The sequence below is a fragment of the Aythya marila genome, assembly GCF_965140915.1.
Source record: "Aythya marila genome assembly, chromosome: 10".
Lineage (NCBI taxonomy): Eukaryota > Metazoa > Chordata > Aves > Anseriformes > Anatidae > Aythya > Aythya marila.
Window position 1 is genome coordinate 12,198,031 of NC_139051.1, and position 25,580 is coordinate 12,223,610.

General features: G+C 51.7%; 1 protein-coding gene across 1 annotated transcript in view; it reads right to left on the bottom strand.

The window, feature by feature from the left end:
- Positions 1 to 22,813, bottom strand: part of NCKIPSD (NCK interacting protein with SH3 domain) — a 47,560-nt gene extending 24,747 nt beyond the window's left edge. Inside the window, exons 1-3 of the mRNA XM_082767782.1 lie at positions 22,592 to 22,813; positions 4,299 to 4,411; positions 3,347 to 3,548 (exon numbers count right to left, since the gene is read on the bottom strand). Of these exons, the coding sequence (XP_082623908.1) occupies positions 3,347 to 3,548; positions 4,299 to 4,411; positions 22,592 to 22,762 (486 nt within the window). The 5' untranslated portion in view covers positions 22,763 to 22,813. The remainder of the gene's footprint in view (positions 1 to 3,346; positions 3,549 to 4,298; positions 4,412 to 22,591) is intronic.
- Positions 22,814 to 25,580: the final 2,767 nt, after the last annotated feature.

A 25,580-nucleotide genomic window follows, 5' to 3' on the forward strand; every position in this document is an offset into this window, starting at 1 on the left:
AATAGCTCCGCAGAGGCTGCAAACACCGCGCGTATTTAGACACTCTTCTGGAGAGATCCATTACATCAGCTACAAATACCCTTGCAGAAAGACAAAGCCAAGGGCTGGAGATGTGTAAATGCCTTTTCCATGCTTTCATTGCTATTCTGGCTCACGCAGGAGGGAGAAAATAGGGCTGGACCCTCTGTGCAATCCTACACTACCTAGAACAAAACCCGCGGGGAGAGGCTTTTGCTGGGGAGCTGCACTAACTCTGCTGTCCCTGCTGCACGTCTCCTCTGCTAGGAATGCGGAGAGAGGAACGTGCAAGTTCCCGTGCTCTGATTCAGATGCCGTGATCCCCGACAGCTCTCTCGCTCAGAATCTCCGCGGTGAGCTGCAACCTCAGGTTTAACCTCTGCTCAGCAGGAAGCTGAACACAGCGGCCAAACTAAGCAGAAGCACATTGCATCAGTACCCTCGTGCCCTGGGTCTGGACATGCACATCTGGGTCTCTAGGGACTTCTGCCTGAAACGTGCCTCTGCTTTTACGGGATATCGCGGTTGCTGCCCGCAGCAAAACCATTCGGCTCCAACGGGAAGGGAGAGGAGGTGATGGGTGAACGTCTCTGACAGCCCAGGCTGGCACCAGCTGGAATCTGCCATCACACACTGATGGTTTTCTAGGTTTCTTTAGCCCTGAAAGAGAAGCCTTTCTGTGAACCGGACAGAGGAACCTTTAGAAAAGGGTTTGGTGATCCCCTTCTCTCTCCTAACACCTAACGTACCCAACCTTTCACTACGTCTCATAGCAAGGCACTTCTTCACAAGTGCCTTTAACCAGCAGATGACAACGAGACACTGCTGCAAACTCCCAGGCTGAGCTCTGCTGTTATTGTCAATCCACCTCTCACTGTTATCTGGGCAAAGTGCTATATGATACTCGCACACAGAACCAGATGGAATCCAGCAAGCAGGTACTTGGCCTTTTTAAAAGCGATCCAAAAAAAAAAAAAGAGACCGCACAGCTGAGAGCGCCAAAACTGATCAGGAGGGGCTCTGCAGCCTGCAGCTGGAAGGCTGGTCCGAAATCTGGAAAGCTCAGCTGTGCTAAAAGCACACCCCTCTCCCCCGACGGGCAGAGCTACCAGCACGTGCCCGAGCTGCTTGGCACAGCACAGCCACAATTCCAGAAGCAGCAGGATTTAGCAGGCGGGCGGGCGGGCGTGGAGTTTAGAGCAGCAGCATGACATTATTTGGAGACTGCTAGGGCTGGGTCGTTCTGGAGTATTTCCACGGCTTCAACCTCCCTTCCAAATTTACCACGCAAGTTTAACAGAACTACTACGGATTAGTGTGTAAATTAATAGATGTACGGCTGCTGTTAGCTCAGAGCCCGACATAGCCTCATGCCAGCAGCTCTCCAGCCCCGTGCCGCAGCCCGAGCGGCTGCAATGGGAATGTGAAGCATCAAGTGAATTTCGCAGCATTAATGCCTGCCCAAGCTGCGAGCCACGGCATGGCCAGGCGTTGGGGGGTGACAGATGGCTGCCCGCTGCCTTGGCCCTATGCTCCAGCCACTGAGTGGGTTCAAGCAGAGGTGTACAACACCAAAATCCTCAAGGGAAGGGGAAGAAAGGGGAGAGAACACCCTCTGTGCAGCTGCCGTGGGGAAGGTGGCCATACAGGAGTCCTTGCAGCTCTGACATCTCCTGTCCAGAGGTGAGAAGAGAGGATGGAGCTTGCCAAGGGAGCAGGGAGAATATTCCAAGAGCCCAACCTGCTCCTTTGGCAGCTGGTGTAGAGCTGCCCCCAATTCCTGCCCCATGCTAACTACAGAGGAGAGACTCAGCTCGGGTGCCATCACCAAGGACTTTTATCTAGTTCAGTCCCAGGGGAGCAAAGCTACCAACATTGAAATTTGCACTTCAAAAATCCTGCTCAAGTTTTCATATGCAAACATAAAACGCACCCGAAAATCTAAAGCAACGAAAAGCACATCCCAAGACTTCTGCTTTTCTGGAGTTACTGATAAAAATGCAGATTTCGGTAGGTCTCTTAGGCAGCTGCATAACCAGATACAGTGGAAGAAAGCTATGATGCTCCCTCCATTTTCAAAGCATACAGGAAATTCCTCTACCGAGCAGTTATAAGATCAATGAGCCCTTTCAGCACAGGGCAATGCTAGGATCCCTACAACTGCACCCTCAATGCCACCCGGACAGAAACAGCTCTGTTAGCCAAGGAGTCAGCCTTGCTCCTTTTTGGCAACCAACCAAACCACAGGCCAGATAAAGAAGGAAAATCAGCACGGTGAATAGGCCTTAAAGTGCTCAATTTTCTTAGCTTAGAATGTGGAGGCTTGAGAATGGAGCTGGTTTGGCTGCCCAGAAAAGAAAACTAAGGAGAAAAATGGGGTTTGTAGGGATCGCTGCGTTCTGCACAAGCCAGAGCTACCTTTCATCTCTGTAAACTTGCAATTCTTTATGTGTAAAAGAAGCCTCATCTGCTAGGAGTGACAGTGTATCAGTGTCTTATAAACACTGCCCATTTAAGATAACTGCGTGGAGATGAAGACAAACTACGGTGTATATCATCATCTATAGGAGAAAAAAAAAATCTTTGCGCTCATCCCTGCTTAGCCTTTAGCCCTAACATCCAGCAGTACCCACACAGCATAATCTGCCCCATCATTCTTCCTGAACAACTGCTGCATCCGTCCTCGTCCTTGGCTATTTCTCTGAAGCCTCATTGACGCCACACGGTAACCTTGGAATTGTATACCACTTAGATTAAAAATACAAAATCCGCTCTAAATCATATTCCCTGCATTTTATCTTTAATTCAGCATGACAAGGAATATGCAGACAAAGGATCTTTTTTTTTTTTTATATATAAAAAAAGTAGTAAACATTGGCAGCCACAGCAGATAAACACTTAAGAACCAAAGATGGTATTGTGAAGATTTAACAAGGGGGAAACAAAGCAGTGCTCAGTCCTCGGAGGGAGTTCTGCTTGCTTACATCAAAGCTGTTTTGCAAAGTATTCTCTGGGGAGCTTGCAACTCTTTTAGAAAGTCATCAGGAAACAGTCATGCAATCTAGAGCAGCACTTGCACATCACCAAAAGATCCTGGACCTCGTCGAGGATCCCAAAAGCCATTACAAGTGTAAACAACGGAGGAACTGTTCCAGACTTCTTGGATAGAGCACAGGATCAATTTAGAGCACCCAGGGACACACTGCAACAGCCCCAGGCAAGCAACACAACACCTGATACACTTCAGCTACAAAGGCATTTTATTAAACAAGAAAAGCAATATCACACCACTGAAGGAGGGACCTAGAAGGTATCCAGCTGCTGTTACCTGGTAGGGACCTTCATCCTCCTCCTCGAACTCTGTGTTCGGAAGACTGTGGTGTCGCTCGTATCCCGTCCGGCACACCCCGTTGGGCTGCCGTGCCACATCCAGATGGTGATCGCTGGAGGACTGTGTCATAACCATCCCCTGTGGGGTGGGAGAGTGACTTTTGCGGGACACAGTCTCCTTCCGGTGATGGATCAGTTTTCTGAAATGGAATGACGACATCAGGAACAGCAAAGCTAAAGGACGGGAGCGACTGTGCTGAAACATTTAAATGATATATTGCTTTGGGGTTATATATACCAGAATGGGTTATATTACTCTGAGTACCGACTCCAGTTTCATTAACAACTAAGGAAGCACTTTTGGGGGAGGAAGGAAGAGGCTTTGCAAGAAGCCTATGATTTATTCATCACTTCACAGGAGAAAAATGCCTCTTCCTCAAGGGAGAGTCACATATTGCATTGCAAGCTTCAGAAATTGCCTGCACTTTAGAATCACTGTTCAACTGAGATTAAACCAGTGTGCCTCAGTGCAGAGTGCAAGGTGTCAGAGGAGGAAAAAAATAAAATTCTCCTCACAAGCAATTATTTGAGAACATTTTAAGGGCTCTGTGCCACATAGCCGACAACCTCTACAATTCCTGGCTGGTGGAGAAGAGAAAATATAGCCAGAGAGGTTTTGGATTGCTCTTCTAAGCCTATAGTGCAGCTAAACGTTCCCTCTTCTTTATATGTACAGGGCGAGAGTGGCAAGACCAAAGCACTGCTATACTGGACATGGGCAACAGGAGTAGCATCAGCTCAAACACTGGCCAGCTCTGAGCACATCAGCACTTTGCAGCAGAGAGACTCAGATCAGTGACATCCAACTTCTCCTCCAGGAACAGACAAAACACCCATCACACGGTGAGCACCCTCCACCTGCACCTCACCCAGACTCCCGTCCTACTTACTGGAGGACATCCCTCTGCTCCAGGTTGTACTTCCCTCCATTCTTCATAGCCGCATTGTGCACAGCCTCGATGGCACGGTCGATAGACTGGAGAACCACATCTTGCTCCAGCACCTGAGAAACACAACATCCTGCACGTTACTGTACTGCTTCGGCTGTGACTTTTTTGGGGGGAGCATCAGAGATTATAGCAGGAGAGATAGCAGTAGACAAAGCCCACAGACCAGACACCGCGTGAGCCGAAAGGCCAACAGGCAGTTCCCTGAGTCCGAATCTATCTCGTGACAGACTCACTTCTCCCTCTTCCCTCCACAGGGAGCATACGTGATTCCGTGCTTCATACGGAGTTTGCTTTCCAACCGTAAGCCTGGAAGGGGTAAAGTCCCTGTGTGGAGCTCCAACAAGCACAGCGCAGCCCTGCTGTCTCCCTCACCCCTCCGGCACTGAAGTGCCACCATCACTGCAGGAAAACCAGGGCAGAGCTCCAGCAGCACACAGCAGCCCCGGGTACTCGGCCTGCTACAGGAAGCCTTCGAGACCCCATTACTGCAAGCTCAGCTCTGGCTGCTCTCACTGCCCCGGCTAGAGCAGACAGGCAGCCATGAATATCACAGGCCCAGCCACAAGCTGGTGGCCTTCAGAGCCACCTGGCTCTGGGTTGGCATCTTTGCTTTTTGTCTGTTTTTCTTGACGGTTGTTTTGCAACTTGAAGCAGCTTTTCCAGATCTCCACCCAAACTGTCATAGCAACATTTATTCCTCCTGCCAGCCAGCTTAGCACTCGTTGCTGCAGCTGAAATAAACACCAGCCTTGAAACAAGAAATACCAAAAGGCGTCATTCCCCGAGCTTATGGGGGAGGCTGGGCGAGAGCTGTGGTGAAGGGGCAGGGGAATGTGAAGCCGGTTTCCAGGCCTGGGATGTTCTCCAAGGCTTTATCCACAGTTGACACATTTTCAGAAGAAAAGACTTTTACAAGAAAGAGGCTGAAGGCAAGGACATGCTACTGAGCCTTTGCCCTGTGTTTAGCAGAGCCACAGGCCGTCAGCGCCATCTCCTCACCACCACCATCTCCTCTCATGGCCTCAGGCCCTGCACACAGGGGGTGAGCAGGGGCAGAGGGGGGAGCTTGGGCTCCAGCACCCGCCACAGCTGTTTGAAGGCCAAAATCCCCTTTATCTTCACTTGCTGTGCCCCCCTCCCTGCACCACAGCAGCCATTTATCCAGCCAAGGAGCGGCTGGAATCTCATCAAGGATGCACCTTAATTGGCCTTAGGGGGCTGCCGAGCAGCAGAAGGCAACCCCTCCCTGCAGGGGCCAAAAGTGCCTGCCTCCGTAGCACTGGCATGCAGCTTCCTGATAAATACGCTATGTATTATTTATATCCTGATTAATTACTAAACTAAACGTGAATTAACTGCGACTGCAGACTGTGGAGAAGAAAAAACAAACCAAACAAGGTGAGGATGAGAGGCCTTCTCTGCAATATTCAGCTTTGAAAATGAAAAATTTAGGAGGAATTTTGTTGGCTGTTTCCCCAGGAAAGGAAGAAAGAAGAAAGCAATGCGGGAAGTCTTAAAATAAATTTAAAAAGCAGGTATGTTAAAATAAACCTATGAAGTTCATTAAGGTATCTAAGCAAGGCCAAAAAAACACTGCGAATGCAGCTTGAGGATAAGGCCTCCAAGCGGCCCCATCATGGTGAGAATTTCACCACCTCTGACTGCAGCTCTAACTAAGGAAATGCAGCACAGCTCATTTCAGTGCATTCAAAGGGGTGTTGGAAGGAAAGGCATGTTATTACATAGCTTTTGCTGACTTCCCCATGGTTTAAGCAAACCCTACTTCCCACCCTTGACTGAAAGCCCGCGTAGATCAGCAAGGGCAGCACTCGGTGTACCCATAACACAGCTGCCCCTGGCACCACAGCCACAGAAACCCGCAGGCTGGTGCCGCTGCTCGCTCTGCGTGATGCCATTTGTTACGGAGACGGTGCTTCTTTTCTGATAAAGCACAGCATTTTCACACTGATGCAACAGTGCTGTGACAACTGGCTTTTTGCCGCTGTGCTCTTTCCTTTGTTTTCACCACCCAACCCTCTATTAACGCAGCCCTGTCAAAAAGGGATTGAATAAAAAAGCAGCATTAACTTGCCACTCGCACTTTATGATGATGTTCATGCTGCTCATAAACTGTGTCCCTTTCCCTTGCCCGCTGGTCTGTTCAGATGGCAGATCTTCAAGCACAGGGGCAACTCACACTCAGGGTTTTTAGGATACGCAGCACTATGCTAATCAACTCAAAAAATACAAATCAACATCCTGCATAAATCAGCAATTAGAAGGAACGAGTCAGCCACTTGCTCCTGGAGGTTAACCAAAACAGCACTGCTTTGTCTGAAGAGGATGGGGGGGAAAAAAAACAAGCCCACTGCAGTTAAAAGGAGCACAGAGTGCATGGAGGTAAAAGCCAGGTCTGCCAACACCTCAGCAACTGCTTCCCTCTGCTGAGGGCTCGTAGGGTGACCAGCTCAAGGGGACCCTCCTGCAGTGGCTGGGAACCAGAGACCCCACACTGCCAGCTCCAGCAGAGACTCATTCACCTGCCGGGCCTGGCAACCGCTCTTGAGGAAGCTCAGAGCTCGTTGGACACATGCAGGCACAGATCCTGGTCACACAGTGCATTCCTGCACCTCCTTGCACACTTATGTGCCATTCTGGAGACCTATGGCTTTGTTACCCCCCTACAGCCTGCAGAACACGGACACTAACGACAGGGCACAGAGCCACCAAGCTGATGCAAGGGAAACTCGCACCACTGTCCCCACAGGGTCCTTTACTACAAACAGCCCTGTCCCCTCCCGCACTCGAGGATACACAGAGATGAAACCCTGCTCATTGCAAGCTAAGCTCTGGCTCAGACGGGAGCAGATGAAAAGGGCACGGCTGTATGGCACGCTGTCAGAGGAGACGCCGCACAAAGCCCAGGAATTCAGCCAGATTTATTGTAGTGTGCTGGTAATGGGGGCTGGAGGAGCCCTGAGCAGCCGCTGCATCAGGCTAGCTGTTAACTGAACACCTTAACAAATCCCCTAAAAGGCACAGGATTGGCAAGGCAGTGGAGATCCTGTGGGGACAGTGTCTAAAGGGCAGGCCCACATGGGATGAAGGTGCGTGGTGGCACCCGCAGGCTCTTGTTCAGCAGGGGTGGCACAGACATCTGTGCGATTGTAAGCAGCAGGATTTTTTTCTGCCCAAAGTGAAAAGAGAGGGGTATTTGGGTGATGCAACGATACCTCTGAAGAGCCATTCCCACTGCATCTAATTCCACAGAGGAGCAGCCAGCACCCTGCTATGAGATACCCCTGGTCTCATCAAATGTGTTGCAGCAGAGAAACCCTGGGCTCTATGAGCAGCCTGCCAAGGCCAGTCTGGGTATACTATGGGGCTGAGAAAGAGCAATCACCAACTAGAATGGTTAATGGGATGCCTCGCACACAGCCCGAGTTGTGGTAGAGAATCAAGGGCACTTCCAGTACCCAACAGCTCCCCCCTGCAGGTGAGCTCCCCTCCAGGAAGGAGTTACATCTCAATTAGACCCAGGAATATCACAGAGAAATCTGAATTTCTTCCTTCATAGCCCGGCGAAGGAGAATTACAGCAGCATCAATAAATCATTATTTCCTCTCTCCTTGCTAATAACATGAGCAAACAGAGGCTCTCCCCAGAGCCGCCTGCCAATTTCCTTCTGCCCCCGTCCACAGGAGACTCCCCACGTGAGGAGGGGCAGGACCAGGCCCCAGCTCCTCGCGCCTCCCTCCCCACTCCCGAGCCGGGAGGGGACAGATGCCTCTCCCAGCACCACAGATGCTTTCAAAAAGCATCTTCCCAGCACATTTTGCAGTACCTGAGTGTGGCCAATGCTGGGCACAGCCACGCTGAGGGTGCGGATGTATGTGTATGAGTGAGGATGTGTTTGGCCCTGCAGCTTGTGTTGCTTTCATCTTCCGCACACTGGAAAAACACTGCCTCAGGAGAAGCCTCCCCAGAGAGGAGACGTGCACAGGATGTCTCCTTCACATGCCTCTGCCTTCCCTGTGTGCAGAGGAACAGGCTGAGGAGAAAACTGAGCCATTCAGAAAACACCAAAACTGCCAGTGTCCTGGCCAGGCAGGTAGCACCATCTCCTTCCCTGGCCTCCCCAGGGTACCCAAAACATCGTCCCCCTCCCTCCTTGTTTTGATTTCTTCCACGTGCATGGCCCGGCTCAGCACCTGTGTTGTTTAAATGCAGTCACATGGAAGAACTTGCTCAGTAGTCTAGAATAATCATACCTTTCAGAAAAGCATTTTCTAGACAAACAGGTTGACAGCTGCATCAGCGCAGCAAACACAAGCTGAGCCACCCTGTGCGTGCAAGACTCCTACATTTTATGAAAGTGGCCCATTAATGTATGGCAGGCTTTTCTTTGCCTCTGCAGGAGGCTGATCCAAGGAAAACAGAATTTTTTCCCTTGCCTCCCCAGTTTTTCATGATCAAAGGCGCTTGCTCTTCAGCATGTGCAGGAATTGGTGCCCTCATTTCAGCAGCTGCCAGCAGCAGCTTTTGCCATAATAGCAGCACCCAAGCAGGGCTGCTGATTTTTACCTTCACGTCATTGCTCCGGCTCTCATAACAAGACAGACAAAGTTTTGTCTCCAGTGACAGCTCAGTTTTCATGCAGCTGCACTGACACGGACTACTGCTGAAATTAGGATATTTATCCCGCTAGCGTACACAGGCACAGACTGGGTCTTTGTTGCTCAAATCAGGGACAAACACCACCTCTTAGGTCACACGCAGTTCGTCCCCAGTCACCGCCCGACTGTCTGCACACTGTAATCCTTCCAGATTTACATGATCGCTGCAGCAATTTACAAAAAAATCAACCAGCCTTTGTTCTGCCAGGCCTGTGACAGAGAGATGTACCCGATACGAGTTCCTGCTTCTGAAACACACAGCTCATCCAAAAAGAAAAACAAACAAACAAAAAAAACAACCATCAAAAAAACACAAGACTCAGCTCATTTGTATCACTTTTGGAAATTCAGCTCTTTCCTCTTCCCCTTCTTACAGCCCCAATCAGAATTTTTTAGTCCCAAGGCTGTTGGCCAAGAGATAGGCATTAACTTATTCTCATCGGTATGAATATGCTGTGCCTTGCGGCACTTAATAACGCATGATAAAAATGCAAGTGGAACAATGGGCAACTGTCCTGGTTACTGAGCAAATACCATGAGAAATGCTCCTAAATAACCTGCAGCATCTCTTCCTAGCTAGTGAGCAAACAAAGACATGGCTGAGCTCTTCTGACAAAGAGTCAGCCCAGAAACGGAGCTTGAATTCCTGCTGATACACGCCGGAGTGGGTTTTTACCAGATCAGTGTTTTCTGCTGTACGCTGACAGCAGCTGCTGAAGCGGACAGCGTGCACAAATGAGAAATGAAGAGAAAGGATAGCCGGGGAAAGGGCTTAAGTTGTGCAAATCATGCTAAAGCAGAAGCCAGAGTCCCTGACAAGAGAGATGTACTAACTAGGGACAGCAGAGGCACAAGTGGCACTCGGAATACACAAAATCCCAGAGGCAGCAGAGGGATGCACAGCAACCAAGCTTCGACTGGTCTGCAGCCAGAGGCCGGTTTCTCCCTCGGCAGCAGGCAACTCTGCAGTCAGAGAGAAGGTGGGAGAGACACTGAGGGACAACAAAATGCATACAACCCACCACTGCACACGTGCACTTCCGAAGGTGCCAATGCTTCATCCAGAGTCTCTCCAGCCATGCTCAGACCCTGCTTACTGGCCACGATGATCCCGTGCAGCTGATCAGCAGAATCAGCCCCTGCTTTCTTCCCTTTGCAATTCCGTGCCCTCCAGTAACCAGAACACTTCTCTTAAGCCAAAACATGCTAAGAGAATAAAAGCACAGAGACATAGGTTTTTAAAACAAAGCAGTCAACACTTACTTACATATCTTGCCATTCCCTGATGCCTTAATTCCTACGGCTCCCAATGCTTTGGGAGACTTCTCTGCCTCTGTCCCAGGCGAATAGCTGCCAGACAACAGAGCTCCCCCTCTCTTTAAGGTTTAGCTGCTTAATATCCTTTTGGCACACAATTGTCAAGAAGGGAAAATATCAGGCATGATCAAGTAACAATCACTGCATCTGTGCAAGGCAAACATGTTTCCACATACATATGTGTGTGTATATATATTTAATATATATTTTAGAGCTACCATCTGCTACTTACTGAAAAAGAAAACTGCAGATATAGTCTCTACGCTGCAGAAAGTTCAGGACTACGAACGAGGATATATAAAGGTGGAAGGAAAGCTGCTGCAGTGAAGTGCAAGAAGCTATTCCAGGACTTCTGACATATTAGCAGTAAAAGAAAAAAAATACAACAGTTGTGCTAGTTCTTCGCAGTCATCTTTAGTCTCCAGTTTGGTAGCCCAAAAATACCCACTGCAGATGCCCCTCGTTTCTCAGGGAGATTCAGTACAGCTCCTAGGTTACACGCATGCAGTTATTGCGAGAGCATTAAGAAGAATCTACACGAAGCATGATCAAAAATGCAACTAATTCGTGACTTCCCAGAGTGTTGGAGACATGCAGGGCAGACTACAAGTGTCAGGCCATATTTATTTTGATCGAAGACATAGATGTGAGTCAAAAACCCAGCTGCAGAAACGCTCTTTGCAGCTGATCATGTTTGCGAAGTATTGCTTAGACAAGAGGCAAAGATGGAGCCCAGAAGAAACAAGCCTGGGAAACCCCATGAGTTCCTGGTTCCTCGTTCAAGAAGGTTCTGCTTTCTCAAAATATGTTTCTGTAGAAGGGATTGTAGCAAAACGCTGGGAAGGTAACAGTACTACAAAGAGGCAGGACCAGGAAATTCAAGTTTCTGCCATGGAGTACATTTCCAGCACACAAGAATTGACCAAGTAAGATTTTCAGAGGTCAAGCACAAAAATCTGCAAACAAGTTGTCAATGCCACTGATGCATAAAGCCAGATGCGAGAGGAGAACATGTATGTGTGTGTTCACTGAAGGGGACTTTCCTACCGCATCCCCCAGCCTGACACAGATTTCAGACAGCTACGTGAGACGGAGATAATAACTTGTGGTTCATCTCCATTTCTGATTTACCAGCTTTTCTTCCAAAATCCTTCCTCTCCTGTGGAATGGCAGAGGGAGGAGGCAAACTGCAGCTACGCTGCTCTCTGGGCATAATTAATGCACTGCCAAAAGCCAAAACGGCAGACAGAGTGTGAAGCTCCTCTTAGCGATGGAGCAGAAGAGGGGGCTGTGACAGAGCGCCCAGCTGCCCTCGCAGCCCACGCTGGAGCAACGGGGAACATCGGACAGAGGAGTCAGAGGCACGGCGGCTGCCAGCAGTGCTGGCCAGGGATGAAGGGACTGGGGAGAGGAGGGCTGACAGCTCCAGATCTGAGGCAACACAGAGCCGACAGATTCGGGCTCGAACAATTCAGGCCTGTCACACAGAGAACAAGCGCGGCTTTCCGGTGCCTGCTGCACAAACAGCCACACGGACTTTAATAAAGGCACTAATGAGGGAAAGGAGTTGCCATCCTCACGGGGCAAGCACAGGGAAGTCCTCAGCTCGTTTTATTCCCAGACAGGTACAAATTGCACAAAATCATAAACCAAACACCGGTCCCCAGGATCTTTTTTAGCAGCTCCTTCCCACAAAGCTGTCACCGCAGGATGGAAACCTGCCTCGTGTTACCAGCAGCAAACCTGAGAGAGGCCTCGCAAAGCTCTCCCCAAACAAGGATTATTCTGGTCGGGAGGATGAAAGGCAGCCTGCCTGCCGCAGGATCAGCTGGCAGTCTGTCGAGAAAACAATTTTCCAGCGTCCCAGGCTCTGTGTGCAGAGCAAAAGCTGCCTCTTCTGCCATGAAGGGATGTGGTTTCCCCTTCTAGCCCCAAAAATCAAAAGAAAGCCAGCAGGGTAGGATCAGAAACCACAGTACGTCACCCAGAAACCCCAGTACTTTCCTCTGTAGCAAGCACCTCTTGTCTTCAGGATACCTGCACGTCCTTTTGGAAATGCAGCTTATCGCGGTAATGGGATCAGATATGACACCTATACTGTGAGATAGAACAGCCCCAGAAACACCATACAAAAATCCCTGAACATTTGTCACGAGGAGTGGAATTGCTCCACGCAACAGCAACCAGAAAAGCCAGGCCTGCAGTGTCACCATGCCCAGATAGAGCAGCGCCACCCTCCCAAGGAGCAAGGCTCCGTTCCAAGGCAGAGGGATGGTAAATAGTCCTCTTACCATCATCCTTTCTAACAACCCCAAGCACATCAGGTAGACCGAGATCCTTGAGGGCTTCTCCTGCTAATGATATTTCAGGCCAGGGACCCAGGAGAGCAAGCACACTTACGAAGTTTTTCCAAAGTAGGTACCCCAAAAAACACAGCTCATTTCTATATAACGCTCCCTCACCACAGATCTCACCAGCAACGTCTTTACTGTCCACAGCCTCCCTGGGTCACAGGCACAGGTATCTGAAGTATCAGTAGTAGGAGAGAGACCAGGATACCTTACAGTACCCAGCCACCCCCTCCCCAGCACCTTCTGGCTGCACCAGTGCCCCCAAACAAGCCTTTCACCCCAGCACGTCCCTCTGTCATGACATTAACCTGGGTGCAAAATACTCCTTAAGGGATCTAAACAAGAGCTAACTGACTCTTAAAAGGCACGTCCTGCTCCACCACCCTGCGAACAGGTCACACTTCATCCCAGGCTGCTGGTGGTACAGGCTAACCATAAGGCCTCTGCAGACAGTGAGCAGACCAAGGACCTCCTCTCAGGGCCTGCACACAACCTGACATCTGGGCTCAGGACAAGATTCAAATGCTCATTTGCTCTCAGGTGGGCCATTAGGAACACCTGAATGACGATGGGCATCACCCTTTTCCCCCCATCACCACAGACTCTGGCAACTAGACTTACTGGCACGCTCCAAGCTGTGCTCCCCAGCAGGGGATGCTACTCACACCACTGCCTTATTAGCACACTACACACAAAAGCTACCCGAAGTTAAGCGTGCTGGCTAATTATAGCAAAGCCATTTAAAGACCATTGAGGGTGCAGGTGCAGGGCAGCGAGGGAAAAGGCATCGGAAGGGCTGAAATATGCCCCAGGCTGCATTGTCAAGAGGTGGATCATGCTAATTGGCCATACACAAAAATCCCAAGTATGCCAACATGCTTATTAGTTAAGAGCTGCTGCTGCAAGCACATTTATTCCTGGTAAAGGGGATGCTTCTGCTGAAGCAATCAGCACCGAGCTGCTACCCAAATTCAGGGAGTTGACGCAATCGAGCTATCTTGGGACAATGAGAAATCTAACATGAACTCTTGCCCCAAAAGGAACAAAGACACCATCAAGACCCATAGCTGCATGTTACAACCAGAACTGTTATGTGCATGACCATAAAATTACAGCATAAGCCCCAAAAAAAGTCAGAAATCTGTGAAATAAAGACCCTGCAGCCTTGTGAGTTGCTTTTTGACTGGCAGATGGTGGGAGTGGACAATGCACTATTTTTCTGTGCTGCAAAGCTTAAACACAGTGACAGTTTCCACATTGACCTACAAAAGTATCTTGAGAATTGCAAGTTTAGCTATGTTTATCAGTGGAACGAGGCTAACTTGCTGTTATCGTCAGCTTCAGTTCAAGAACAAATCCGTGGGTTGTTTAGTGTTCTTCTCCCCCCCGTAGAGAAGATTAAAGGGTTCAACTAGATTTGCTGACATTTCACCCATAGTGAAGTAGGAGGTGGGTCACAGAAGAAAAGCAATTCATTAGTGTCCCACACTATCTGCAGGAAAAAAATAGCCTCCTGCCCCAGCTGCAAGTTATAATCCCATCTCCTTTTGCAGCTTAGAATGGCACTGGCTCCCCAGAAAACATGAAGAAATTGGAACAGGAGAGAAATGTCCTCTTAGGACATTGTGCTAAAGGCAGCAGAACAGCCATAATCCTGTTTTCCTCACTTCCCAAGCCAGCAGATAAGAAAAACCTACATTTGTTGCACTGCTCACTTCTCAGGCACAAAACTTTCACCCCAACTCATTTGCCTTATTACAGTATTGATTTCTCACGTCCACCTTCTCACATGCCCCGTTCACCCTTGTCAGCTTCCACTTTGCTCAACAGCACGAGAGCATATTAAAACTAACACGTTGCAGGAAGCCTTTCCAGCCCATCTACAGCATGACAAATCCCGTGGGAAGGGAGTTGGCCAGGACTTAGCTCATCTCCAAGAGCCAGCTGGTGGCCCCTACATGGGGGGACCTGGAGAAGGACCCTCTGCTGCCAAAGACCCCAAGAAGTGGATGGAGGGTGCCTGATAGCAAGCAAGAGGCAACAAGAGCTCTCACATGTGTGCTTTGGGCAGCCCACACTGACTGCCTCTCCCTTCTTTTGCCCTCCAAACACCTACAGGTTGAGCTGACCGCTCTTCCTCACACATTCATGATTTAGTGATGGGACTCAGTAGGTCAAGCTGGTGGTTAGTGATGGACTTGATGCTCTGGAAGGTCTTTTCCAGCCTAGATGGTTCTGCAGACCCCATGGCCCAGCTGCCAGATGGCTGGGTGTTTCTCCACATCTCTGGAGCTACGCAAGACCAAACATTGTCAACAGTGGTTTGGTCAGGAGAATTTTTTGCTCAGCCATTAATAGCATAGTATATTTAAAAGCTTTTGAAGCAATCAGAGCTCAATACCATCTTGAGACCTTAGGCCTCTGTGTGAGAGCTCAAGAGTACACCCAGTTCAGACATGGTTCATGTAGGTCAAAGTCTCAGATGCCAGCCCATAACACAAAGAGAAGGCTTCTAAGAGAGCCTGAGACCATAGGCAAGATGATGATGCTTCCCTGGTTGCTGGAGGGCTTTCTTTCCACCCCTGATGTAAAGTACATGTATTACATTGCACAGGCCTTTTAATAATAACTAATTATTTCATTGCAGTTATCTCTTGTAACCAAGCTACTGAAGACAGACGCCCTAAATCAATTCCAAAAACAAGTTAGAGGGGATGAATTTTTTAGGCTAAGTCAATAAAGGTGATTCTAGGGCAGACAAAAACTTCATCGCTTAGAACACAGCACTTCAAGGGACGTGATGTCAACTGGAAAAAGTCTTCAGCCACAAACACTTTGATTCTACAAGGCTCAGGGAAATCCCTAAGCTTATGCATTAAGTATGTAAAGAATTTTTATGCTTATTGTTCCTAGTTAAGGTATCGGGTTTGGGTGCAGCTATTATTTTCACTTGTCAACAAACGTGGGCTTCCACTGACAGCAGCACTTGACACAAAGACTCCCGACAGCTGCTGCCTGCTTCTCCCACATGCTCCTTGGGAGCAGGACCAAAAGCAGCAGACCACGGTCCTGCGATTTATCCACCGGGCACACCGCACTTCATCTCAGATGGTCAAATCGCATTAGCCCCTCTTCCTCTTGCAAACGCGCATCCTTTCCTTGGGAGGGGAGGAAAAAAGGCTAACTTCAAGCAGCCTGGAAAGCCCCAAAACTCACCGAGTTCACCCAAAATGGAAGTGTCACCACATTAGACCGAGAGGCTGTGGAGGGTTGCGTTTGTCTGCTTTGTGGGGAGCTTCAGTTTGATGTCTTCAGGCAGCCATCTGCTTTTTCCAGGTGCTGCCGTGGCTCTCAGCACACAGACACTGCGCTGAACTCAACCAGCACTGACTTTGAAAATCTGTCAGCCACGATTCTGATCTTCCACTTGCAAGAGGATGAAAATTGCCTGCTTGGTCTGCCAAGGCTTCCTTCCTACCTCCTCCTCCTCCTCCAGAGGTGGGAGGATGCAGCCCTGCAGCTTGGCTCAGCCTCCTGCCCGTCGCTGGTGGGATGGACAGAGACCTTTCTCCAACAAAAGCACCACAGATCTCATCTGCAGGTGACTCACTGAGCCAGGCAGCCCCAGGTCCTGAAGCAGCTTTGAAGAACAAAGACAGGATCATGACAGGCACTGAGGGCCATTCCTGTACACCCCACCCTAGCCCTTCCTCCTCGTAGGCAAGTCACTATTTTTGCAAGTCTTGCCAACATCTCCCCCTCACCCTTTTTTTTTTTTTCCCCACTAATATAATAAAAGCTTTGGAGCTGGGGCCTGCCCTCGGATTTCCATCTGGCAATGCACTACCCAACTTGTGCCATGGGAAGAAAAATAAAGAGAAATAATAGCTATTACTTGGATCTAATCTGAATCTGGAACCAGTGATTTAGCAAGACATGACCTACAGCCTGGAATTATCTAGCACATTTACTCCAACAGCTTCTTTTTTTTTTTAAATTTTGAATTAAACATCTTGAGCAGCTGAACAAGGTGAAATATCAGTGTGTTGGCATTTCCAGATGCCAGGCACAAAAGTCAGTGCCTCAGACTGCTTTCATGCGCACAAGCTCAAGCCCAGCAGTCTGAGCAGGACACAGGGACAACGTGGAGTAGATGGGACCCACGTTGCTGGAACAAAAGGCACCAGCCCAAGCCCAGGGAGTGGGTTCAATACGCTCAGAGCTGCATGCCACTGGCTCCATAGCTGTTGCGGACAGACAGGAGGACGGGGACAGTCTGCAAGCGATCAAAGCCACCTAGCTGCCAAAAAGGAAGGCAGTGACAGCTTCTTATAAACAACTCGCACAGGCAAACAAATAACCAGGAAACACAAAGCTGGGAACTTTCCATCCCATTCTAAAAAGCCCACACTGCCAGAGTTTTACTTCCCCTTCTTGTCTGAGCCTTACTTGAAAAGAGAAGAAGTATTTTGTTCCCTTGCAAGGAAAGCACACAGCTCTGCCAAGCCAGCTCGGCACAGCAGGGCCTGAACACAGAGATGAAGCTGAAATGAAGCTCCTTCTCCTCTCTTGCTGCAGGTTTGCAGATCTTGTGTTTGGGACAACTCCACTCCTCTGCTAGTGGCGAGGGAGCTTGGCCCAAACCAGCACTTCACGTCCCCACGGCAAGAAAGCAACAGCAGGCTGCAGGGGAGCAGAGAAAAACACACAGAGCTGTGAATCACGTCCTTGGATCCACTTCACTTATGACAAGTTCAAAGGGTTGTTTTGTTTGTTTGTTTTTACAGCAGAGGTTTTGCCCTGTGATAAGAATCAAGGCACATCAGGCTCAACAAGTAAAGGTCAAGCCTGACTTGTGAGCCAGCACACAGAGCTCTGTCAGACCTGTGCCTTGTAAAATTTTGGTTATAGCACTGACCACGTAGGATGGCAGCATCCATGAAGCCCAATTTTCTTACAGACTATCCAAGGCTACAGCCACACACAAGGGCTACTGGTCCCTCTCTCCCTATAAAACCCTTCTGGCATTTTTTACCCTTTTTCCAAGGCCCAGACTGACAGTTCAAACACTGAATAAATGATCTTGAACAGGAATGCCGAAGTTTAAATCCTCCATGAGGGAGTAAAGCTAGGATGCTCTTAAAAAATCTGTTTATTTTTATGCACATCTGAGCTATGCGAGGAAGAAGAAGAGGAGGCTGTTCCTGTTCCAACAGAGCTCTCCTAGCGATGATCTTAGCAGGCAGATTCAGCTGGTTTCCAGGTTTTCCTCCAAGATAAAGCAATACACATTTCTTCTCCCTGCTCTTCAGAGCTCCTTCCTTCCCGTGGGCTGACAGCAGAGTCAATCACCTCCAATTTGCATCCACTACGTTTCAGCATCGCGGCCTCTCGCCCCCCTCCTTGCTTACAGGCCGGGGATCGAGATCTGGCAGAGAAAGCCCCACGGTGAGTCGGTGGGGGATTTAAGCAGAAACCAGCTCCTGCACCCCGTATGTTAATCAGAGAAGCACCTCGCTCAATAAATGTACACAACTCAGTCGTTACTGAAGTCTTTTCCCTGCAAATGGGTGAGAGGGAGGGTGTTTGCGTTTTCTGCCCACAGGGCTCAGCACCTCGCCCGCCATTTTGAGCAGACCCTTCTCGTCTTTGTCCAAACCCAGCAGTTCTTCCCTTTGCGGTGACAAATCGGTCATTTTCCAGGAGTAAAGGAGGAGAAAGTTTAACCTTCCCCTCCTGATGAAAAGTACTAATAGGCACTCATAAGCACAGCCTGCCCCTACTGCTCAAATGAGGGATTCCAGCTCCCAGGGGCAGACAGATACCAAAATGCCCAATTATTTTTAGTCAAAGTACCCTAAGTAAGAACATATCTTCGTGGCAAAGCAAAAGCTGAAGATCATTAGCGCATTTCTACTTTAATCATTCTAAGCTGCGAAAGATTGCCGAACTTCTGGCTAAAATTTCCAGTCTTTAGCTGCAGTAATTAGAAATGGTTATAATTCCCCTGACTGGGTAATTTCGTTTCAAGAATAAAACTTGATCTCGAAGCATTAGCAGCTCTGATACGATAGCATCTCTGTTATTTCCACAGCCCAGGGAAAAAAAGCCTCATTCTTTCAGTTTCTTACGTGTGTCAAGAAACACAGCCTCAGCTGCAAAGCACTGCCAGCTGCTTATTCTCCAAAATAAAACTTTATTTTTAGTCTAAGTGCTTATTCAGGATCTGAGCGCTCTGATTAAGCTCTCACACCCATTAAAAGCTCTGTCAAATCCAAAACAGATGACAAATGGCAATTGAGGCTCCAGAGCAGTGCAGGGAGTGGTCTGAAGGTACAACACCCCGCACTTGGGTTTTCTGTGCAGGAGCAAGGGCAGAAACCTGCCAGCAGCCAGCACCAGATTTGGCGCAGATGAGGGAGAAAGCTCTACCACATAGCGCCCTTACAGCCCAGAACAATTGCTAGAGCTCAGGTTTCCAGTGGCTGGGGATTTGCCTCCTAAGAAGCATTACGAACGGAGCATCTGAGCACGGCAGCACGTGCTGCTTCGCTGCTGAACCAAGGCGTTCACTACCTCGGCAGAAAAGCAGCCAGATTAGCCCAGAGCGTGCGTCAACGCCACAAAATGATTCAGGAGTTTCCTGCAGGCAAATGGAGCTCACGGCTCACTCCTGGACAAAACCCTCGCTTCTCTCTGTGGCTCGGGAAGTCAAATCACTCCTGTGCCCATCAAAGCAGCCGGCAGTACCTGCGCTGTGCCTCTGCTTCTGCTGCAGGGGGATTCTCGGTTGTTGCTAGGCTGCAGGAAGCAGCCTCTTATTTTTATCACATGCCTGTTTGTTCTTGCAGAAGATACAGCAAATAGCAACCCGAGGCATCCTTAAAATGCTTGCTGTACTCTTGGCTGTGTCCATTTTCTAACCAGATGGTCCGAAGCTTCTTGGCAACCAGCACGAGCACCTTCCCACCTAGACAGCTCCCTTCTTGCTCTTCCAGAGCTACAACGGGGATGTGCAAGAGCTCTGAGAGGGCCTCAACCGATGGGAGAATCAACATTTCCAGCCATTTTTCAGTTATTACAAATAAACTTTAAGGAATTTTGAAGAGGCTATTAATAATTTCAGAGCTATTTCCTAACGGCTCAGCACAGCTGACCTGCCTCCATCGGGCAGCACGTGAAACCAGCCCCACAGCTTGCTGCTTATTTTTGCACCACCACCATACACCAACAAAGCCTGGTGGTTTCCAGCTGCTGTCCCACCCCTCAGTATGCAATATCAACACTGCTGTTGATGGGGGAACACAGCTTGGGCCAGGGCAAAACCAGCTGTGTTATGTAGAGAAGATGAGGGCCAACACAGACGCTTCTCCCTATGCAGGTCCCATATGCAGGATCAAACTGCTGCAGCTTTCAGCTGAAGCTGGAGCAATCCTGGCTCCTGTTATGAAATTACATGGCTCACCATTATCATGGTAATGTACGTGCTACTTAAGCCAGTCACAGGACCCTAACTTGCTAGGCTTGGCATTCCCCCCGTCCTGTCACCGAGTCAGCCCCTGCTCCTAAGGAAGCTTCCTGAGCCAAACCTTTTACTACCTCCCACGAAGCACCAGAAGGCCCATCTCCTGGAGAGATTTTCTGACCCCAGAGGAACCCTGAGCTCCGTTTTAACCTCCCAATTTTTCCACCATCCATCACGTAAGCACCAGCACACAGTCAGAGACTCCAGACCAACCTATTGCAGACAGACACCTCTCCACAGCACCCAGCTTGCTCTGGGCAAGCACCTCTCTGCTTTTCATTCACATGCCACCCTCATGCAGCAGCCCACAGCCTGATCCTCCCCTCGTGCTGTTCAGTGCCTTCAGTATTTATCCCTGGAGCCACACTTGACTTGAAACGACTCTTAATAACACAGCCAAAAGCAAACCACGGAAGAGTAAGATCAGCAGGAATACCGGCTGAAGCTGGGCCTTCCTAATTGACCACAATTAACGTCGCATCATCTGCAGCTCCACGTGCCCTGGCTGGGGCCCAACTCGCTTCTTAGAGGCATTATGTGCTTCTGGAGAGTCTGGTTTTCTTCCCATACAGCTCTCTGAATAGCAGCACTGCTGAGCTACAAGGATTTCAGCGCAAACTTCTGTGGCATTTGTGACGAGAAGACACCAGCCAAGGATAAGCTTTCAATAATAAACAGGAATTATTTTTTCTCTAGAAATGCCAAGGTGCAAGTTACCCGTCTCTATGAAAGCTGAGCAAAAAAAAAACTGAAAATTGAGAGGAGCCTGGAAGAAAGCTAATGCCCCTAATAGAGGATGGCAGCAGCGAGAGCAGCCCAATCCTCTCCCACGAGCACCACTTGGGCGGGCTGCTGCGAGGGGCTTTCGGGAGATTTGCTGCTGCCTGCGACTGCTGCACAACCTGGTGCGTACCTGAAACCTGACTGCACTGCTAACGAGCCCCGGGCTTACCTTTACAATGGTGACTCCTGTTGGCCACTTGCTCTCCCTGCTAAGCATGCTAACACTCCTCGTTATCCCTGCTTTTCCTGTGATGTATGGGGCAGCGCTAATTGCCTCCCAAATCACTGTTGCTAATTGGTATCAGTGTCCTTTTTAAATAGAGGCTGGGTGACAAATTGCTTGTACTCCCATCCGGACACTCGGACGGACAAAAGCAAGCTTTCAGGTAGAAGATGCTGGCTCCCAGGCTGGGCCTGCTGGCTTGCCACGAATAAAAGTGGGTTCTGATTTCAGAGCCAGCAGGATGCTACAGCGGGAAGCAGCCTGGCACGCCGGGCACGACTGCAGCTGCAGAGCAGCAAACGAGGTCCTGTGCTGCCTCATGCACCAGTTCTAGCTCCGGAAACCTAACCACCAAAAAAAGATAGGAGGATGCAGGAAAGGCTCTTCTGCTTCCTGCCACCAGGTCCAAGGGCGTTTGGGAAAGTTGCATCTGAACTAGAGGGGAGCGCCCACGGAGTCACCAGCAATTCTACAGCAGGGAAGTAACCGACTGGCAGGAGTCACCCACGGCACACTGCAAGCGACCTCGGAGCACTCGAAGCGTTAATGTTAAGCACATGAAAATGACTGCAAGCTCAGCAAAACACACTTCTGTAAGATTTTGCAACCAGAACGACACGGGGAGGCTGCTCCAAAAAGAGCTGCTGCGAAGGAGAAGCCTCCCGCACCCACAGCAGTTGGGAGGCGTCACGGCACACAAACGGAGCGGGGGCTGCGGAGAGGGGGCTGCAGAGCAGCAACGCCACCGCGGGGGTTTATGACCTGGCGTTTAACAGGGTCCGTGCCCTGCAAGCAAACAGCCCCCGTAAGGAGCTTAAGGGCTTATTTACCCAGGGATGGCCCCTCCTGGCTGCCAGACCTGCGGTGCAGCAGAGGCCAGGGATCGCCTGGCTTTTTGCGGGAGGGCTGCTGGGTCTGCATGGGCTGGGGCAGTGCCCCAGGGACCAGCACCAGCACCAGGACCAGGACCAGCACCACCAGCACCATCCCACCGGGATACCGGGGCTCGGTCCCGCAGAGCCCCACCGGGAGGGGACAGGGCTGGACCCCGGGGCCCGACCTCAGCGCGGGGAGGTCCCCACGGTGGGTCCCGGTGCCCGGAGCCACTCCCCGTGGCGGTGCCGGTTCCAGACCCGGTGGGTCCCGGTCCTACCCCCAGTCCCGGTGCCAGTCCCGGTCCCGGTCCTGGTGGGTCCTGTTCCCGGTGCCATTCCTGGTCCCACTCCCGGTCCCGTTGGCTCCCGTTTACACTCCCGGTGCCAGTCCTGGTCCCGGTGCCGCTCCCCTTGCCCATCCCGGTTCCCATCCCGGTGCCCCCCACCCCGGTTCCCACCCCCGGTGCCTCTCCCTCTGCCCACCTGCAGCCGCTGGAGGTAGGAGGCCGGCGCGTAGCCCGTCTCCCCGGAGCCCGCCCGGGTGACGAGCCACCAGTGCTGGTTGCTGCGCTCCAGCAGCAGGAAGGTCTCCCCGGCGGCGAAGGGCAGCGAGTTGGGCTCGGCGGAGCGGAAGCTGTACAGGGCCCGGTACATGGCGACACCGCCGCGCTCCCGCACCGCTCCGCACCGCGCCGCCCTCCCGCCACCGCCACGCCCACCGCGCGTCACCGCAAGGACACGCCCCTTCTCAGAAGCCACGCCCCCCCCCAGGACACGCCCCCTTGGAGGACACGCCCGCTTGGTGCCGCCTCCGCTTGTGGCCACGCCTACTCTCGTAGAGGCCACGCCCCCAGAGCGCCCGGCCGTGCTGCAGCGCCCCCTGGCGGCAAGGAGGGCACGGGGAGGGTGCTGGGGGGTGGGGGTATTGGGGTGGGGATTTGGGGGTGCTGAGTGGGGATTTGGGGGTACAAGGGGATTTGGGGGTACTGGGTGGGGATTTGGGGGTATAGGGGTGAGAATTTGGGGGTACGGGGTGGGATATGGGGGTACAGGGGTGAGGTTTGGGGGTACAGGGTGGGGATTTGGGGGTACGGGGTGGGGTTTGGGGGTACAGGGTGGGGATTTGGGGTGCTGGGTGGGGATTTGGGGGTGTAGGGTGGGGATTTGGGGTACAGGGTGAGGATTTGGAGGTGCAGGGCGGAAATTTGGGGTACGGGGTGGGGGTTTGGGGTGCAGGGATGGGGATTTGGGGTACGGGGTGGGGATTTGGGGGGGTTCAGGAATGGGATTTGGGGGTACAGGGTGGGGATTTGGGGTACGGGGTGAGGATTTGGGGGTGCAGGGGTTGGGTTTGGGGGTGCAGAGTGAGCATTTCAGGGTGTAGGGTGAGGATTTGGGGGAGCGGGGTGGGGATGCAAGGCTGCAGGGACGTAGGGTGTGGGATGCAGGTACAGATGTAGGGTGCGGGGCTGGGGTGCAGTGATACAGGCTGCAGGGTGCAGGATGTAGGGTTCAGTAGTTCAGGGGTGCAGTGTGTAGGATATAAGTGCAGGGGTGCAGTGATATAGAGTTGGATGTAGGCTGCAGGATGCAGGTACAGGTGCAAGGTGCAGGGCTGGGTCACAGTGATACGGGGTGCAGGGTGTAAGGTGCAGGGTGCTGGGATGCAGGGTGTAGGATATGGGGCGGGGGTGCAGTGATATAGGGTTTAGGGTTGCTGGATACAGGTGCAGGGTGCAGGATGTGGGGTGCAGAGCTGCAGGGGTGCAGTGATGCAGGGTGTAGGATACAGGTGCAGGGTGCAGGGGTGCAGTGGTACAAGGTGCAGGGCTGCAGGATGAAGGTGCAGAGATGTAAGGGTGCTGGGTGCAGGATGTAGGGTGCAGAGCTGCAGTGACATAGGGGTCAGGGCTGCAGGATACAGGTACAGGGGGTGCAGCGATTCAGGGCTGCAGGGTACAGGGATGCAGGTGTAGGATATGGGGTGCAGGCTGTAGGATACTGGTGCAGTGATGCAGGGTGCAGGATCTAGGTGCAGGCTCACAGTGATGCAAGGCTGCAGGGTGCAGGATATAAATGCAGGGTTGCACTGATACAGGGGTGCAGGGTGCAGGGGTGCAGCAATTCGCCGTTTGCAGTTCGCAGGTGCCTGGTGCAGGTGCTCCCCAGCAGGCAGCTGCTCAGCAGAGGGCACCAATGGCTCGCGAATCCACCCGGCCGCATTTCGGCTGCGGATTTGCGTGCAGCAGCGCTGCGAGGGCTGCAGGGACAGGCACTGCAGCAGCCCCTGGGCCTCTGCAGCCCTCAGCACCCACCTGCAGCACCGCCGGCTGCGGAGGCCACGCAGCACAGCTATGGGGTGCCTCTGCCTGACCCCAGGGCATGCACGGTGCCCTCCGGCCTGCGACACCCCAAAAAAAACCTCTCTGCTGTGTGCGTTGTCCCAAAGCATGGGGACACCCAGGTGTGAGAGCACCCTGGTGCTGCAGAGCCACCCTCGGGGCGGTTTCCAACCCGAGTTCGAGGACGGATGTTTGGGAAGGTAATTAGGACGTGTTTGGAAAAGCAGCACCTTGCCGGGACACGGCTGGGGCTGCCCTGACCCCACGGGGTCCCAGCGGGGCCGTGCTCCCCCAGGACACAGGTCACTGCCCGGCTTGGGGGCGCATGGAAATCACCCGGCGCCAGCCGAGGGCACGGAAAGAATAGGTGGAGAGCCAGCGCTCAGAAACAGGAGTGGTTTGGTGTTTCCGTAGAGATTAGCTGTATTCCAGGGTGAGGTTTCCTTGCTCTGGACAATATTCGAGCTGCTGTGTTCCTCCTGAGCCCCTCCAGGCTGGGTGTGCAGGAGCCCCATGGCACCGCCGCTCGCTGCAACCCTGCAGCTATCCCCAAGGGGCCGGGCAGCGAATGCGCAGCACCCGGTGGCACAGGGGTGAGGGTATTTGGGGCTCTGGGTTGGGTGAGAAGTGCTGGAGCCTCCGGGTCAGCACCAGGACGTGGAGGCCTCCACCTCCTGCATGAGCCTCGTGGCACCATGGGAGCTCCCTGTGCTTGGCACACAAGGAAGGGGCCTGGATTTCCTCCCCCGGGGTGGGGAAGCCGAGGCGATGCTCTGCCCGCCCCATAAAGCCCCTGATGGCATCCCGAGAGCAGGGTGAGCGCCTGCTGCCCGTGGCGGTGAGGAACCGGCTCTTCATTACGAGCCGCAGGTGATTTATCTAGGGGCAGCGAGTACAGATCCCGCTGCGTCACTCGGGAGGTGACCTTCATCCCCCCGATAACAGCACTGCCATCCGCCGCCGTGAAAAAACACTTCACAGGCCTGGACGTGGAAGAGGGAGGAGGCACGAGGCCTTCAGCCCCCTCCGCAGCACCCGCAGAGCCCCTACCAGGGGCAGGGGGCTGCTCCCGCAGGGGTTTGGTGCTGCGCAGAGGCAGTGCCCCGCTGGGCAGCGTTGCCCAAGGGCGC